At 36.8% G+C, this 16585-nt stretch overlaps 1 protein-coding gene across 2 annotated transcripts in view; it reads right to left on the bottom strand.

Moving 5' to 3' along the window:
- The window catches only part of ELAPOR2 (endosome-lysosome associated apoptosis and autophagy regulator family member 2), a 182602-nt gene that overhangs the window by 43189 nt on the left and 122828 nt on the right, over nt 1–16585 (bottom strand). For both annotated transcript variants that reach the window (XM_054564617.1, XM_054564616.1), the window contains exons 9-12: nt 11784–11964; nt 10152–10280; nt 2489–2579; nt 1510–1612 (exon numbers count right to left, since the gene is read on the bottom strand). In XM_054564617.1, coding sequence (XP_054420592.1) covers nt 1510–1612; nt 2489–2579; nt 10152–10280; nt 11784–11964 — 504 coding nt within the window. The remainder of the gene's footprint in view (nt 1–1509; nt 1613–2488; nt 2580–10151; nt 10281–11783; nt 11965–16585) is intronic.

Raw genomic sequence — 16585 nt, 5'->3', positions numbered from 1 at the left:
GTAACAGACGGTAGGCGAAGAGTGCAAAAAGCCATCTAGATGTCATGCTAAAGAATTTCAGGCCCTGACCAGATGCCCAATGGTTAGAGCATTGTCCTGATATGGCCAAGATTGCAAGTTTCATCCTGGGTCAGGACACATACAAGAATCAACCAATGAATGCATAAATAAGTGGAATAACAAAACTCTTTCAGTCTCTCTCTTTTTCTCTCTGTGTCCCCTACCTTCCCTCTCTTTCTCTCTAAAATCAATTAAAAATTATGTGTATTTATAGGCTATTGATTCTCAAACTTCAGCAGGTTATCAGAACTACCGTCAAGGCTTGCTAAACATGGAGAACGATGGGCCCCATCACCAGAGTTTCTCATTAAGACTAGGATGGGGCTGAGAAATTTGCATCTCTGACAAGTTCTCAGGTGATGCCTGGTCCAGGGGCCACACTTCAAGAATTGTTACCATAGCAAAAAAAAAGCTACCAAGGGTAAGGGGGTAGATTTGATATGGGTGCCTCTACTATTGTTTTTATATTTATAAAGATATTTTGACAGAAACAGGAATATGAGAATGGAGATAAGAAGACTGGGTAGAAGAATACTGTTAAAAGATAATAGGAATCTAAATTTCAGCAATGACTCTGAGAATGAAGGACTAACATAAAAGAAATAAGGAGACAGAGCTGGGCGGAGTGAAGCTTTAATGAGTATTTGTGGTATAATATAGATGGATATGTTGAAGATTATTCATGTTCTCCTTTTACACTACAAGTCTTTTTTTTCAGAACAAAATAGTCTGCCTTTATTTGAGCTTTTAGTAATCACAAATATTTAAATGCCCATATATCTTGTATGTCATGGAGGAAATTGTTAATGGACTGTTAACTAGCTATTGAAGAATCTTTAGAAAAACAAAAACAAATCATGTCTATAAAGTCATTACTTAAATATAATGCTAAAATCTTAGGCAACAACCTTCTAATACCCACATGAGGTCTGGTGAAATTTTAAGCTAAGAGTTGAGATTTATAGGACATCTGGAAAAAAAGGGGTAAAATTATGACATGTACATAGTAAAGTCCTTTGTTTATGATTAAATTTAACAAGGAACTGTTTTCTTTCTTCTGAGTGTCTACAACATGACTGTCTTCCCTCACTTATTAATACACATTTTTTCCCTCCTGATGGCTTGAACTGCTGAATGGTTATTAGAGGAAAATTTTAATTCTGCTGATGGAATATTTTTATGAAGAAATTTTCTACCAGATTAATATTCTCTGACTTCTGTCAGTTGCCCAGGCCCCCTTACTCAATCCTCCCCACGAGGACTCTGTGCATATCACTGCACAATTCTTACTGATTTCTTTAAACATTTCTTAATATTCTTGGAAGGCCCTATGAATGGGAAGAAAAATAGGATTCTAATCCCAACTTGCATAAATAAATTCACACTTGAAAGAGAATACTAAACTTTTAGATTTCTAAATCTGCCTCTGAAAGCCACTCTTTCACTTACCACCATGAAGTACAGGACACAGTCAGCAGAACAGAGGGTCTCAAAGACAAAGGTTATTCTTCCCAGTTCAGAACCCATGGCTCCAGTCATAGAGGTTGGTGGTCTATTTGACAGATTAAATTTACAATATTATACTGTGTTCTGAACACAATCTGGAACAAAATTGTCACTTTTCTCATTAAGCTGAAAGCCATGCTCCTCTTCCCTTAATCTGCTGCTCTCCTCAAACCCTTTCCTCACTCAATCTCTGCATGGCCATACTCTGTGTTCTAAGCGGGGTCTCCACAACAATGCTATTATGCTTGAATCTCCTGGTATCAATGCTACCATCCATCCCAAAGCAAGAAAATATACCTACTGGGATATTTCAACATTGGAGACTAAAATAAAAATGACATTTTAAAACTTGTAGCATACTGTCCTGGCTGGCGTGGCTCAGTGGACTTGAGCACCAGCCTGTGAAACAAAGGGTCACAGGTTCGATTGCCAGTCAGAGCACATGCCTGGGTTGCGGACCAGGTCCCTGGTGAGGGGCACGCAAGAGGCAACAACATGTTGATATTTCTCTCTCTCTCTTTCTCCCTCCCTTCCTCCCTCTAAAAATAAATAAATAAAATCTTTAAAAAATAACTTGTAGCATGCTACTTTACAGGGAAAACATAAATACATAAACCATAAGATACTACTGCAAATAACCTGGACTAAGACATCTTCATTAAGCATTCAAGAATCATGATGGTTGTAACATTTGTATAAAACATTAAAAACTTTCAGCTTGATCTAATTAATACATAATTAATACTATAGTTTCTCAATCACTGATTTGATACATATTCTTGCCTATGTTGTCTTACTTGCTATTTGCTAAGGATATCACTATATTGTTATATTTTTTAAAGGCAGTCCTACTCCTTCTATTTCTATAGGGAAACAGGCATGAGGATTCTTACGGAAGAAAATCACAATTGCTTTTCCTTACTTAAATCCTGGGATATGCAAGTTTAAAATCAGGTAATCATTATCAGAACCTCCAGCCCCACTCTGGATATGATCTCCAGCCACCTCCCAGCCTGGAAATGATAAAGGTCATCTTTGTTAGTAAAAATTCAATTAATGATTACTAATAATTTTTAAGTAAGTTTAAGAAAAGACCATTAGTGTTTACATTCAAAGTTAGAAATACTCCAAAAGAAGTCCTTATTTTCAAACTGCAGTTGCAATTGCACATAGAGGTAAACTCCTACATGTCAATAGAGACATTCCATATGATTCCCCAGAAATAAACAAATAATGCATTTTTTTTGCATAAAACTTATTTAATGAGAAAACTAATATCAGTTTTATCAGTGAGGCACGATTATCTTTTTTAAACTAAAACAGCTGGTCTTTATCCATTCTAATACAGTAAGAAGGAAAATCCTAATCTCCAGGCACCAATGAAAAGTAGAAACCTCAAATTATTTAATGAAGAAGATTTGAGGTGTGGAGTTGTTTCTTATAATTTACTATATTGTTGTTCTCAATTTTAACCTTTGTGCTGCTTTCATTCACTTATTCATTCACTCAGTTGGCATTTACTGAGTGATAGGAACCACGATATGTACCTAGGGATAGAAAGACAAGGCTGTGTTCTCCCTCACTGAAGAGTTAGCAGAATATGAGAGAGACACACATACTAACAATGGTCATCAGCATGGGGTAATACTGATGCATATAGAAGGTGTTGAGGGGTGGTCTGCACTTGGCATAAAAACAATTAGCATACCATAGGCTGGTTTGGCCACAATATAATAAAGAGAAGCATCCCCCATATACCATCAAGCAAGGTTATTAATTAATGGCAATGGTTTGGCATTGACACTTCCATCTCTCAAAGAAAATGTCAACATCTGCTATTTCAATAAGTATAAAGGAGAAATTGAGAAAGGGATTGGTATCAGTGCTAGAGTAGTGATTTGGCAGTCTTTGAAATATTATAATCAGCAGTTTATAGAAAGGTCATGTGTTGAAGGTACATAAACTAGTCCTAAAAAAAAAATAAGCACTAATCTACTTGTTTCTGAGAGAAATGCCAATTGTTCTACTGTCTAAACGTTCATGAGGTTAAAAAGAGAAACAAGCAGGTATCAACTCCTACTGTTAAGGGATGAACAGTGATAAAACAGTCTGATTCAGTAGGACACCAGGCTTTTGACTGCACTGTAAATAATGGAAAAGGCATTTAGGTTAGGCAAACTTGTGTCTGGAGTTAGAGACAGAGATTCCCAAATGGAGGACATCTATACCAAGAGAGGGAGGACACAAGAAAATTATAGAAAAAACCTGAATAACAAACACTAGCTGGAGAGAAGCCTTATAATCAACAACAGACAGAAGAAACCACTTCACCACAACGTGACTGGTAGGGAATGCAAAGACTCTGGAGGGCTGTCTGGGCTCTCACAGGTGGCAGCTGAAGATCCAAAGGGATATTTCAGTGGCTGAGAAACTCCCCCTAAGAATTGTGGGGCCTAAATCATAAGCTGGTCTCTCCAGCCTAGAGCACCAGAACCAGAAAAAGAACCCAAATAACATTCAACTGTGAAAAGCAACAAAGTTTCTATCTTCTAGGGAGAGAAGGCTAGAAATACAGAGAGCCTATTAAAGTCCAATACAAAAAAAAAAAATTGTTTGCAGCCACTTACCCTGGGCTCCAGCAGAGGGAGGGCAGATTGGACTAGAGCCACATGAGGAGAGTCTAGGGTTGGTGGCTCTGGGGAGAGAGCCAAAAGGTCTGCTGCAAGGATCCCTGTGTTCATTCCTGATACTGCAGAGGCTTTCTCAGGCAGAGCATTCCCCTTCGTGCAGCATCGGCCTGGGGGAGAACAATAGCCCCACCCACAGAAATCCCTCTTGCCCTACTCTGTGAAGCTTAAGCCAGCTGCTGAGAACTAGAGTTGCAGTCACTTTCAATGATTAAGCTTAATAGAAAGCCTGCAGGCACAAGCTGATCTCTTGGAGCTTTGAGACTTTAGCAGACCTCCCCCTGGGCCCAGTGCTAGTAAAAGCCAGACTTAGTGCACAGCTGTTCTTTCTGCACACACCCAGGCCCAACAAAGGGATCCACAAACTGTGAATCAGTGACAGCTTCAAACAGGTTGCCCAGTGCCAGTAACGGTTAGCCTGGATCAGAGTCTTGCCTAGATCTACCTAATACAAAGAAACAAACACAAAGAGGCAGCCAAAATGGGAAGACAAAGAAACAGGCCCCAAGTGAAAGAACAAGAGAATTCTTCAGAAGAGCTAAATGAAACAGAAGCAAGCAATTGATCAGATTTAGAGTTTAAAATAATGACTATAAGGATGCTCAACAGCATGAAAAAGAACAGAAGCAGAAGAGAGTGAGCAAGAGATTGAGCCTCTATTTGAAGAAATAATGACCAAAAATTTCCCTAACCTGGTGAAGGGAAAAGACACACAAGTCCAGGAAGTGCGGAGAGTCCCCAAAAAAGATGGACCCAAAGAGGCCCACACCAAGATACATCATAATTGAAATGGCAAACTTCAAAGACAAGAAGAGAATCTTAAAGGCTGCAAGCATAAAACAGGTACCTACAAGGGAGCTCCCATTAGACTGTCAGGACAGAAGGGATTGGCATGAAATATTCAAGGTAATGAAAAGCAAGGAGTTAACAACCAAGGCTACTTTATGCAGCAAGGCTATCTTTTAAAATTGAAGAAGAAATAAAGAGCTCCCCAGACAAGAAAAAACTAAAGAAATTTGTTACAACCAAACCAATATTGTAACAAATGTTAAAAGGCTTAGTATAATACAAAAGAGCAATGAACCCAAAAGCTGGTTCTCTGAAAAGAGTAAGAAAACTTTACCAGAATCATCAAAAACAAAAACAAAAACAAAAACAGGACCCAAATACTTAAAATCAGAAATGAAAGAGGAGAAATAACAACTGACACCAAATAAATGTAATGCATTGTAAGAAAATATTATAAACAACTATATGCCAACAAATTGGAAAACCAGGATGAAATGGACAATTTCCTAGAAACATACAATCTTCCAAAAATAAATCAAGAAGAATCAAGAATCTGAATAGACAGATTACACCTAGTGAAACTGAAACAGCGATCAAAAAACTTCCTTCAAACAAAAGCCCTGAACTGACGGCTTCACAGGTGAATTGTACCAGGCATTCTGAGTAGAATTAACTCTTCTCCTCCTCAAGCTATTCCAAAAAATTCAAGACAAGGGAAGACTCCCAAGCTCATTTTATGAGGTCAGCATTATTCTAATTTCAAAACCAGATAGACACTACAAAAAAAGAAAATTATAAGCCAATATCCCTGATGTACATAGATGCTAAAATCCTTAACAAAATATTAACAAGCCAAATACAGCAACATATAATGATCAGGTGGGATTAACTCTGGGTATGCAAGTTTGGTACAATGTTCACAAATCAATAAATGTGGTACACCACAAAACAAAGTGAAGGATAAAAACCACATGATCATATCAAAAGATGCAGAAAAAGCATTTGATACAATCCTGCACCCATTTATGATAAAAACTCTCATTAAAATAGAAATAGAGGGAACATACCTAAACAAAATAAAGGCCATATTTGACAAACCCACTGCCACCATCATACTCAATGGGCAAAAATGAAAAGTGTTCCCCTTAAGACTGGGAACGAGACATAGATGCCTGTTTTCACCTCTCTTATTCAACATAACTAGAAGTCCTAGCCACAGCAATCAGACAAAAAGAAGAAATAAAAGGCATCAAAATTGGAAAGGAAATAGTAAAACTGTCATTATTTGCAGATGACATGATACTGTATACAGAGAACTCCAAAAAGTCCACCAAAAAACTACTAGAACTGATAAATGAATTCAGCAAAGTAGCAGGATACAAAATTAATATACAGAAATCAGTTGCATTTTTATATAGCAATAACAAACCAATAGAAAAGGAAATTAAGAAAAAAATCTCATTCACAATTGCTTCAAAAAGAATGAAATACCTGTGAATAAACCTAATCAAGGATGTAAAAGATCTATACTCAGAAAATTTTAAGACACTGAAGAAAGAAACTCGAGAAGATACAAATATGTAGAAGTGGACAGGTAGAATTAACATCATTATAATGTCCATATTACCCAAAGCAATCTATAGATACAATGCAATTCCTATCTAGATACCAATGATATATTTCACAGAACTAGAACAAATATTTCAAAAATTTATATGGAACCATAAAAGGCCACAAATAGCAACAGCAATCTTGAAAAAAGAAAAACAATGTTTAGGAATCATACGACCTAATATCAAACTATACTATAAGGCCATAGTAATCAAAACAGCATGGTACTGGCAAAAAAAAAAAAAAAAACCCAGACACATAGGATCAATGGAACAGAATAGAAAGCCCAGAAATAAACCCACATCTTTATAGTCAGTTAATATTTCACAGAGGAAGCAAGTACATACAATGAGCTAAAAATAGTTTATTCAATAAATGGTGTTGGGGAAATTGGGAAGATATGTGCAGAAAAATTAAACCAGGCCACCTTCTTATGTCACACACACAATAAATTCAAAATGGATTAAAGACTTAAATGTTAGACCCTAAGCCATAAAAATTCTAGAAGAAAACATAGGCAGTAAAATCTTGAACATTGCTCAGAGCAGGATTTTTTCTGATATATCTCCTCAGGCAAGGGATACAAGAGAAACAAAAAACAAATGGTATTACATCAAACTAAAAAGCTTTTGCACAGCAAAGCTAACCACCCACAAGATAAAAAGACAACCCACAGAATAGAAAAATATATTCACTGATATATCTGATAACGGGTAAGAAAGAACTTTTAGTACTATAAAGTTATTTATAAAGAACTTTCAGTACTCAACACCAAAAAACAATCCAATTAAAAATTGGGCCAACGACCTGAATAGGCACTTCTCCAAAGAGGCCATAGAGATGGTCAAAAGACATATGAAAAGATGCTCAATGTCACTAATCATCAGAGAAATGCAAATTAAAATCACAATGAGATATCACCTCACACCTGTCAGAATGGCTATCATCAATACATCAACAAACAAGTGCAGGTGAGGATGTGGAGAAAGGGAATACCCTCTTGCACTCCTGGTAGAAATGCAGACTGGTGCAGCCACTGTGGAAAGCAGTATTGAGTTACCTCAAAAAATAAAAAATAAAACTGCCTTATGATCCAGTGATTCCATTTCTGAGAATTTATCTGAAGAAACCAAAAACACTAATTTAAAAGAATATAAGCACCCTTATGTTCATTGCAGCATACTTACAGTGGCCAAGATTTGGAAGCAGCCTAAGTGTCCATTAGCAGATGAGTGGATAAAACAACTATGGGACATTTACACAATGAAATACTACTTGGCTGTAAAAAAGAAACATGTACCCTATGTGACAGCATGGATGGACCACGAGAAGATTATGCTAAGTGAATAAGCCAGTCAGAGAAAGACAAATTCCACTCATATGTGGCATCTAATGAACATACTAAACTAACAAGCAAAATAGAAACAGAATCGTAGAAAGAGAGCAGGCTGAAGCTCTGGGGCAGGGGGTGGTGGGGGGTGGAACTGAGCAAAAAAGAAAAAGGACTCATGGACATGAGCAACAGTGTGGTGACTGGGGGCAGGGATGGTGCATGGAGGTGGAAGACGGCATAAGGTGAATAAATTGTAATAAATACAATTTTTTTTTTAAAGCGTGAGAAGACTTACAAATGTTTCTCTGAAATACCTTCCTGGTATTCAGAAATGTCATGAGGAGGGACAAAGCAGCAGAGAAGGCCAAAGAAGAGAAAGGGGTACATGGATGGTAAAAAGCCAAGTTGGGAGGGAACTAGTATCCTTACAAGAGGAAACAAACATTTCTCATGTTTTGAATATTGCCCATTGTTATAGGTTCAATTGTGTCCTCTTCCCCAAAGATATGTAGAAGTCCTAACCCCCGGAGCCTGTGAATGGACTTGATTATTTGGAAACAAAGTTTTTGCAGACATAATCAAGTTAAGATGAGGTCTTTAGGGTGAGCCTTAATTAAACATAACTCGTGTCCCTATGAGGTGACAGAAATCTGGACACACGCACAGGGAGAATAAACACCACATGAAGACACAGAGACACACAGACACAAAGGAAAGATGGCGACGTGAGGATCAAGCAGGGACTGGAGCCACGCTGCCGCAGGCCAGGGAATGCTTGGAGTTAGCAGCAGCTAGAAGTGGGGAAGGATCATCCCCTACATCACATTTTGATTTTTCACATAACCATTTCCTACTTTGATATCAATTACAGTGATGTCTACTTTCCAAATTAATAACTGAACATTTTGGAAAATTAACAAACATTTCAATTATAGCCTCTAGATGAATGAGTGGGTAAATCAAGTACTATTATGAAATTTGGAGTAAGTTCTCTAAAAGATCCAATGAAATTTTCAGGTAATCTTTACTAGTAAATGAATACACACATGTACACACACACAATTATTGATGCTTTCATAAATTCATTCTATAACCTAGCCTTCCCAATCTTTCTTTTCCAATATCTTAACTTCTTCAATCTAGAATTCACAGTATCTTTTTAAGATATAAACCCTCTTGGTCAGATAATAACTATTATATATTTTCTTCTCTTCCTTAGGATAAATTCCTATAAGTGGGGTTATTGGTCAATAAAAGGAATATTTCATAATGTTCAATATATATTAGGGCTTTTTCACACATATGTTTGACCAACATTATCCAAAGACCATTTATTTGTCAATCCCTGTATTCATGTGTACACCTCACTTCTACATCCCAAGCCTGTTTATTTTGGATAGGTACTGATTTAAAACAGAAGCAATTAAAAAGCATTTTATACAATGATCAAACAATATTTTAAAAAGTGAGCTGACAAAAATGCTAATGAGTTTATAAAAGTAGAGGATACATTTTGGTGTAAAACCCTAGCATTTGTAACACCTACTCCTAGTGTCAAGTTTAAAAATACACATACAGATATTGTCATTCAATCAACCAATGAATATTACAGAACAACTAAGTGCTAGGCTCTCTAAGAACATAAAATGTAAGAACAAAGAACATTCAGTAAACCTCCTATACAACTCTGCCCTCTGCCATATTTTCAAGTTTTTAGTAAGGGAGGTTCATCAATATTTTGTAATCAGGGGATGGACTTCATAGGCAAAGAGAGACATGATTTAATCAACACCTCACCATGGCTCAGAGCTGAGCCAGACAAAACCAATACAGGCAGAAATGCTGTCACATTACTTTTCAAGATGGCAAATGACATAGATTTCATTACCTCCCCCTGGTAACTTATTCTGGTATTTATAACCATACTTGGCCCTCCTTAATATCTACCTTTAAACCACGTTCAAAAATGCAAAATAGCTTATACTTTTATAGGAAAGTCATCCGACCACAACACCCCATTTACTATTTCTATGTGAGGGCTCAAAGACATACAAGTAGCCAAATAAGACTGAAATTCTTCATACCCACATGTAGTAAGTTTTTAAAGAGCTAAATCTGAAAGTCTCTGCTGCAAAATACATCAAGTAGACTGGCTCTGAACTCACCATTCATTCCATCACACTTTGAATTTCCAACATTAAAGCAGGAAGTTTTCATGTTGCCAGGAAGGACATTCCACCATTTATATTCAAACCCAAGTGCAGGCTCTGTTCCTGCTGGGCATGGTCTGCATTCTACAGAAGACAAGCAGAGTGAACAATTACATTTAAACTTCATCTGGACAACTTCCTCTTCTTCTGTTTAAAGCCCTACTCAATTTTAATTAGCAGAAAGAGAAGTGGGAAGGAGAGATACTGAGCCACCAATTTTCTTAAGAATTAATAATTTTTTAAAAGCAATCTGGAAAGAAAAAGAATTCTGGATATATTATACACATGCATACTTGACTTATATGAAAAAGGAAAAGGTAAATACAAAATATTTAAAAATAATATTCTCCCTCATTTTAGGGTGTAACTGCTAATATTAAATTATAATCTACAAGAAGAGTAACTGAAACGAGTTCTCTTATGTGTGATTATGGAATCAGTACCATCTACTTCATGAATAAGGAAATATTTCACGTCTCCTGTTCATTACTAAATGGAACAGAAAACCATGCATGCCATTTAATTATGGAATAATTACTTGAAATTCAAAATATTGGCTATGTTAAAAAAAATGATACTAGGAATTGAGGGCTAGATAAAGAGTTAAGGTTTTTGCATAAACCTGATTTAAATTAACATCTTCACTATTGAAATGGAAAGGTCTTTTCTAACCATTTTTGAATTTACCCAAGACACTTTAGATTATCACATCAGTAAGAAGAGGGGTACAGAGAGAAAATGTTCACTGAACAAACACTTCCTGGTACCAAAGTACTGCAGGAGACATTTTTATTATATATAACCTGCTTAGTGATGATGAGCCTAGATATTATTACCAGCAGTTTTACAGATGAGAAAATTGAGGTTCAGGAGATTGAAGTAGCTTAGATAAATCACACTATTGGTAGCCTACAGGATGTGGACTCATGCCCAGGTCAATTTGACTCTGAAGTCCTTTTCATGTTGTCTCTCAGAGGCTCTGGATATTAAATATCTGGAATGGCTATATTCAAGTAAGAAACCTGCAGATAAAATGTATTATAATCTTTGTCTACCAAAATTAAAACAAATTCTAGAACCACTTTCTATATTATTTGGTAAGTACCAAAATTTTCCCAACTATACACTTTGAAACAATTCACTTAAGGACTATAATATGCCATATGATCAAAATGAGCAATTTCTTATATTATTGTAGCACAGAATGTGATTTATTATTTCAAAGCTGAATTATAAGACATTACATTTTATGCTTGTATCAGTATGTGTATATGCATACACTGGAAAAGAACTGTTTATCCTTAATCACTTAATATGGTGTAATTTCTTATCACTGTACAAAGGCTGAGTCATCTCATTAAGACTGCATTACACAAAAATGCCATTAAAAAGCTATCCTTATGATATTTTAAGTAAGCCATTGCAGTCTCATGATGCCATTATTATAGTTCTCAACTGTACCTCAGTCTCCAAGAAAAGTATGTTTTAAAGAATGATTTCATAAGAACAATTTTGAACAAAAAAGTCACAGTAGTCAACAAGATTATTATGTTAAAGGTCTAATTATTGGACCAACTGATATCCTACCCTTTGTTCCATCTGAAAATGTCCCAGGAGGGCAGGGATGGCAAGAAGATGATCCATTGTTATAAAATCCAGGGTTGCAAGGTGGACAATCCTTCTTCTCTCCAGAAGGGGGCAACCTAATAGCATCTGTGAGATCTTCCCGGCAGATTTTGGGCTCTATCCACTTGTACATTATCTGTGTCTGCACAAAAAGTCTTGTAAGTCATCTAACATCCTTTATTTGCTTTAAACTTCCAATAACACAATGTTAAACTGATAGCCTAGAAAAATTCCAAATAGTGACAGAATAGAAGCATCAAATCAAGACAACCTAAAACATCAGTAACAAAATGAGATAAAAAGAAAAAAATTTTAGTGAGAAAATTACAGTTATTTCCAAATATTTTTACCCTAAACTACAGGTGGCTTTACCTCATACATAGCACATTCTTCATCATGAAATTCCTCTTTAAAATACAAATAACATGATTATAGCCCTTAGCTGTCTATCCACTCACTCCCTTCATTCTTCTACCAACGTGAGTCTATGCAGAGACTGTCTTTTTCATTCTGAGACCTGCACTGCTCTCTTCCTTTCCCTCAACCACAGCACCTATCACCAGGCTTTCTACACAGTGATCAACTCCCCCCCAGCAAAAAAAAAATTATTTTTAAAGAAGAATATATATAGCTTCACATTTTAGTCCTGTTATTTAACAGATATTGATAGTACCTCTCTAGGTCTTTTCCAGTATCCTGATATTAGACTCCAAGATCTATAGCAAAATATTTTCTCTGATGATTTGAGGCCCTCTCACAAGTGCACTGAACATCAGGTCTGAGACAGCTGCTAGGCTTCCTGGCAAGATGGCAGTGTAGGTACATGTGGTACTTGTACCTTCCCAGGACCACATCAAAATTACAGCTAAACTACAGAACAACCATCATTCTTAACTGCCCCACATCAGGTCCCCAGCACAGGGTTCCAGGCCAGGAAGAGAAGCCCTCATAATTTCTGGCTGTGAAAACCAGCAGGCTTTGGGGCTGAGTGAGATAGAGGGCTTTTAGAGTTTTAGGCATTCCTCTTAAAGGGCCTATGAATGGGCTTACTCAGACATACTCACTCTGAGCATCAGCACTGGGGTAGCAGCTCAGAATACACATGGGACATGAGAGGAACTGAACTGTCTGGTTCTGGGGTGAGAGGTGGAGAGTCAGCTCTCTCCCAGACATAAGTGTTGGCAGAAGCCATTGTTCCTTTATTGAGTGCTCCCCCTGAAGGTGTAGGCTGACACCATATCTGAGTCACCATCAACCTTACAAACATTGTTCGCCCTGCCCTGGTGATTCCCTGAGACCTTGCCCCACCCAACTTGTGCTCATGCCCAAGCCAATTCCAGTGGCTTTTCCATACAAATGGCCCATCTTCACCCATGCTACAGATTTCCCTAAAATCTATAAAAGGTTCACAAACCCCATACCTCTTGCTAAGTAGCCCCAGGCCCAGCACTAGTGGTAGGCAGCCTCAGTTTGAAGCTTGGCCTTCTGGGGCACCTCCCTGACAAGCCAAGGTAGCAGTCATCTTCAGATCACGTTATAGATCACAAAGGGCAGCCCCAAGTTGGACACAGGAGGTGACTGAACTTGGCCTGTACTTCCCACGAGGCCCCAGGGCCAGGACACCTGGTGGCCAGCTTCAGACCATGCCAGAACACCACCCAACCACCTCCACGCAAAACACACTGAAGGGGTGGACTTGGCAGGCATCAGAGTTTCACTGAAGTGAGTTCTGTTCCATGGGGTTGGCCCCCACACAGCAGCTCCTCCACAGTAGTCAAAACTGGTCCTTGTACCTGACTGAGTTGGTGGTCAATTCCTCCCACTGATGTGCCAACAGCGGTCAAGGCTAAACCAGAATGGAAGGGTTCACACAGCCCATACAAGGGGTGCAGTTGGAGTACCCAGCTTGGGAGGCCAGGAAAGCTATGTCACTGGGCCCTACAGGACACCTACTATATAAGGCCACTCAGCCAAGACTGGGAGACAGAGCAGATCTACTAATACAGTGATTTTTCAACTAGTGTTCCACAACAAATTGGTGTGCCATGAGAATGTTTAAAACATGGAATATCTGACTATTTAGTCAGAGGCACTGACCTCTTTTCCCTTAGATTATCAAATAAAAAAAATTACATGAGCCAACACAACAATAGCCAGTGAATGAATCAAAATTATACCTATTTTTTATGTAAGATCAGCAAAAAATATATTTTTGGGTGTGCTGTAGAATTTTAGTAATTACTTTGTGTGTGCCATGAGATGAAAAAGGTTAAAAATCATTGACTTAATACACAGAAACAAAAAACAGAGAAGCAGCCAAAATGAGAAGACAAAGAAACATGTGCCAAATAAAAGAACAGGAGAAATCTCCAGAATAAGGACTAAATGAAATGGGGGCAAGCAAACTACCAGGGACAGAGTTCAAAACACTGGTTATAAGGATAGTCAAGAAGCTTAAAGAAATCTTCAAAAACATAAAAAAAGACATAGAAACCATAAAAAAGAACCAGTAAGAAATGAAGAATACAATAAATGAAATTTAAAAAACACCAGAAGGTATCAATATAATATTAGATGATGCAGAAGATTGAATGAGCAATTTTAAAGACAAGGTAGCAGAAAACAATCAGAGTAGTAAAAAGAAAAATAATTTTTTAAAATGATGATGGCTTAAGAGATTTCTGGGACAGCATCCAGCATGACAACATCTGCATCAAAGGGACATCAGAAGGAGGAAAGAGAACAAGAGATTGAAAACCTGTTTGAAGAAATAATGACTGAAAACGTCCCTAACCTGGTGAAGGAAAAAGACATGTAAATCCAGGAAGTGCAGAAAATTCCAAACAAGATAAACCCAAAGAGGTCCACAACAAGACACATCATAATTAAAATATCAAGGTTAAAGACTAAGAGAGAATCTAAAAAGCACCAAGAGAAGAGCAGCTGGTTACCTACAGGGGAATTCCCATAACACTTCTAACTGATTTCTCAACAGAAACATTGCAGGCCATAAGGGATTGGCAGAAAATATTCAATGTGACGAAAATCAAAGACATACAACCAAGATTACTCTACTCAGCAAAGCTATCATTCAGAATCCAAGAACAAATAAAGAGCTTCCCAGATAAGAAAAAGCTAAAGTAGTTCATCACCACCAAACCAGTATTATAAGAAATGTTAAAGGGTCTTCTTTAAGAAGGAGAAGAAAATAGATATAAGTAATAATAAAAATCTGAAAAATAAAGTGGCAATAAACATACCTATCAACATACCTATCAACAATTACTTTAAATGCAAATGGGTTAAATGCTCCAAACAAAAAACATATGGTGGCTGAATAGGTAAGAATACAAGGCCCTTACATATAATGCCTACAAGAGATACACATCAGATCGAAAGACACACACAGACTGAAAATACAGGGATGGGGAAAAATTCATGAAAATGGAAACAAACAAATATCTGGGATAGCAATATGTATACCAGACAAAACAGACTTTAAAACAAGAGACAAAAAAGGACCCAGAAATTCCACCTCTAGATATTTATCCAAAAAAACCCAAAATACTAAATCAAAAGACATATATGCATCCATATGTTCATTGCAGCATTATTTACAATAGCCAAGATATGAAAGCAACTTAGATGAATGGATAAAGAAGAAGTGGTACATATATTACAAGGTCCAGTAGAAGTAGCGCCTGCTTGAGTGTGGTTGGTAGGGTAAAAATATAGGTGTAATTATTTATAGCTTTAATTTGAACATTTCACCTAAAATGTCATATGGTGGACTTGAGCGTGCTATTGTTATGTTACAGAATTACATGAGTATGATTTTATAATAGAAGATTTTGTAATAAAAGGGTGTTATTTGTGCCAGAACTTTTACAGTAGAATATGACTCAGCCATAAAAAAGAATGAAATCTTGTCATCTGCAACAACATGGATAGACCTAGAAGATATTGTGTTGAGTTAAATAAGTCAGAGAAAGACAAATGCCATATGATTTCACTTATATGTGGACTCTAATAAACAAAATAAATGAACAAGAAGAAAACAAACAGACTCTTAGATACACAGAACATTTGGACAATTGCTAGATGGGAGGAGGTTTGGGAGGATGGGTGAAAAAGGTGGAGGGATTAAGAAGTAGAATTTGTACTTACAGAATAGTCACAGGTATGTGAAGTGCAGCATAGAGAATATAATGAATAATATTGTAATGACTGTTAGGGTGTCAGATGGGTACTTTTTTATTGGAGTGATCACTTTGTAGTTTATATAAATGTCTAATCACTGGGTTGTACATGAGAAACTAAAGTAATATTGTAAGTCAACTGTAATTGAAAAATAAAAACATTATTTTAAAAAAGACAACCTCTCACTTCAAAGAGGGAAGTCTTTTAAACCTTATGCTTTCATTCTTTTTCAAACATGCATACACCCCCACACAAAATAAAATATAACAAAATAGCTATGACTCAGCCAAACCCAGAAAGTTGTCATAAAATTATTCTCCTTTGAAACCAAAACATTAAAAGAGTTAGCCATTTCAAAAACAAAATTAATATTGTCAGTGGGTGGAAGAGTATTCTAAATGCAGAAAGAAAAATAAATTCTTGCATAACTGAGTACAGTTTTTAAAAAGAAATTAATAGCTTCTTTCATTAGACATATAATTTGCTGAAAGTACTTTTCTCCTTGAAAACAATTTCTGCAATAATAAGTCTAATACTGAAGCTGAAGAACCAAAATTAAAGGC

The sequence above is a fragment of the Pteronotus mesoamericanus genome, unplaced genomic scaffold (assembly GCF_021234165.1).
Source record: "Pteronotus mesoamericanus isolate MK-2021 breed Mesoamerican mustached bat unplaced genomic scaffold, CSHL_Meso_final scaffold_85, whole genome shotgun sequence".
NCBI classification, from domain to species: Eukaryota; Metazoa; Chordata; class Mammalia; order Chiroptera; family Mormoopidae; genus Pteronotus; species Pteronotus mesoamericanus.
Note: the sequence above shows the minus strand (reverse complement) of the source record. Positions and strands in the feature narration are given on the sequence as shown.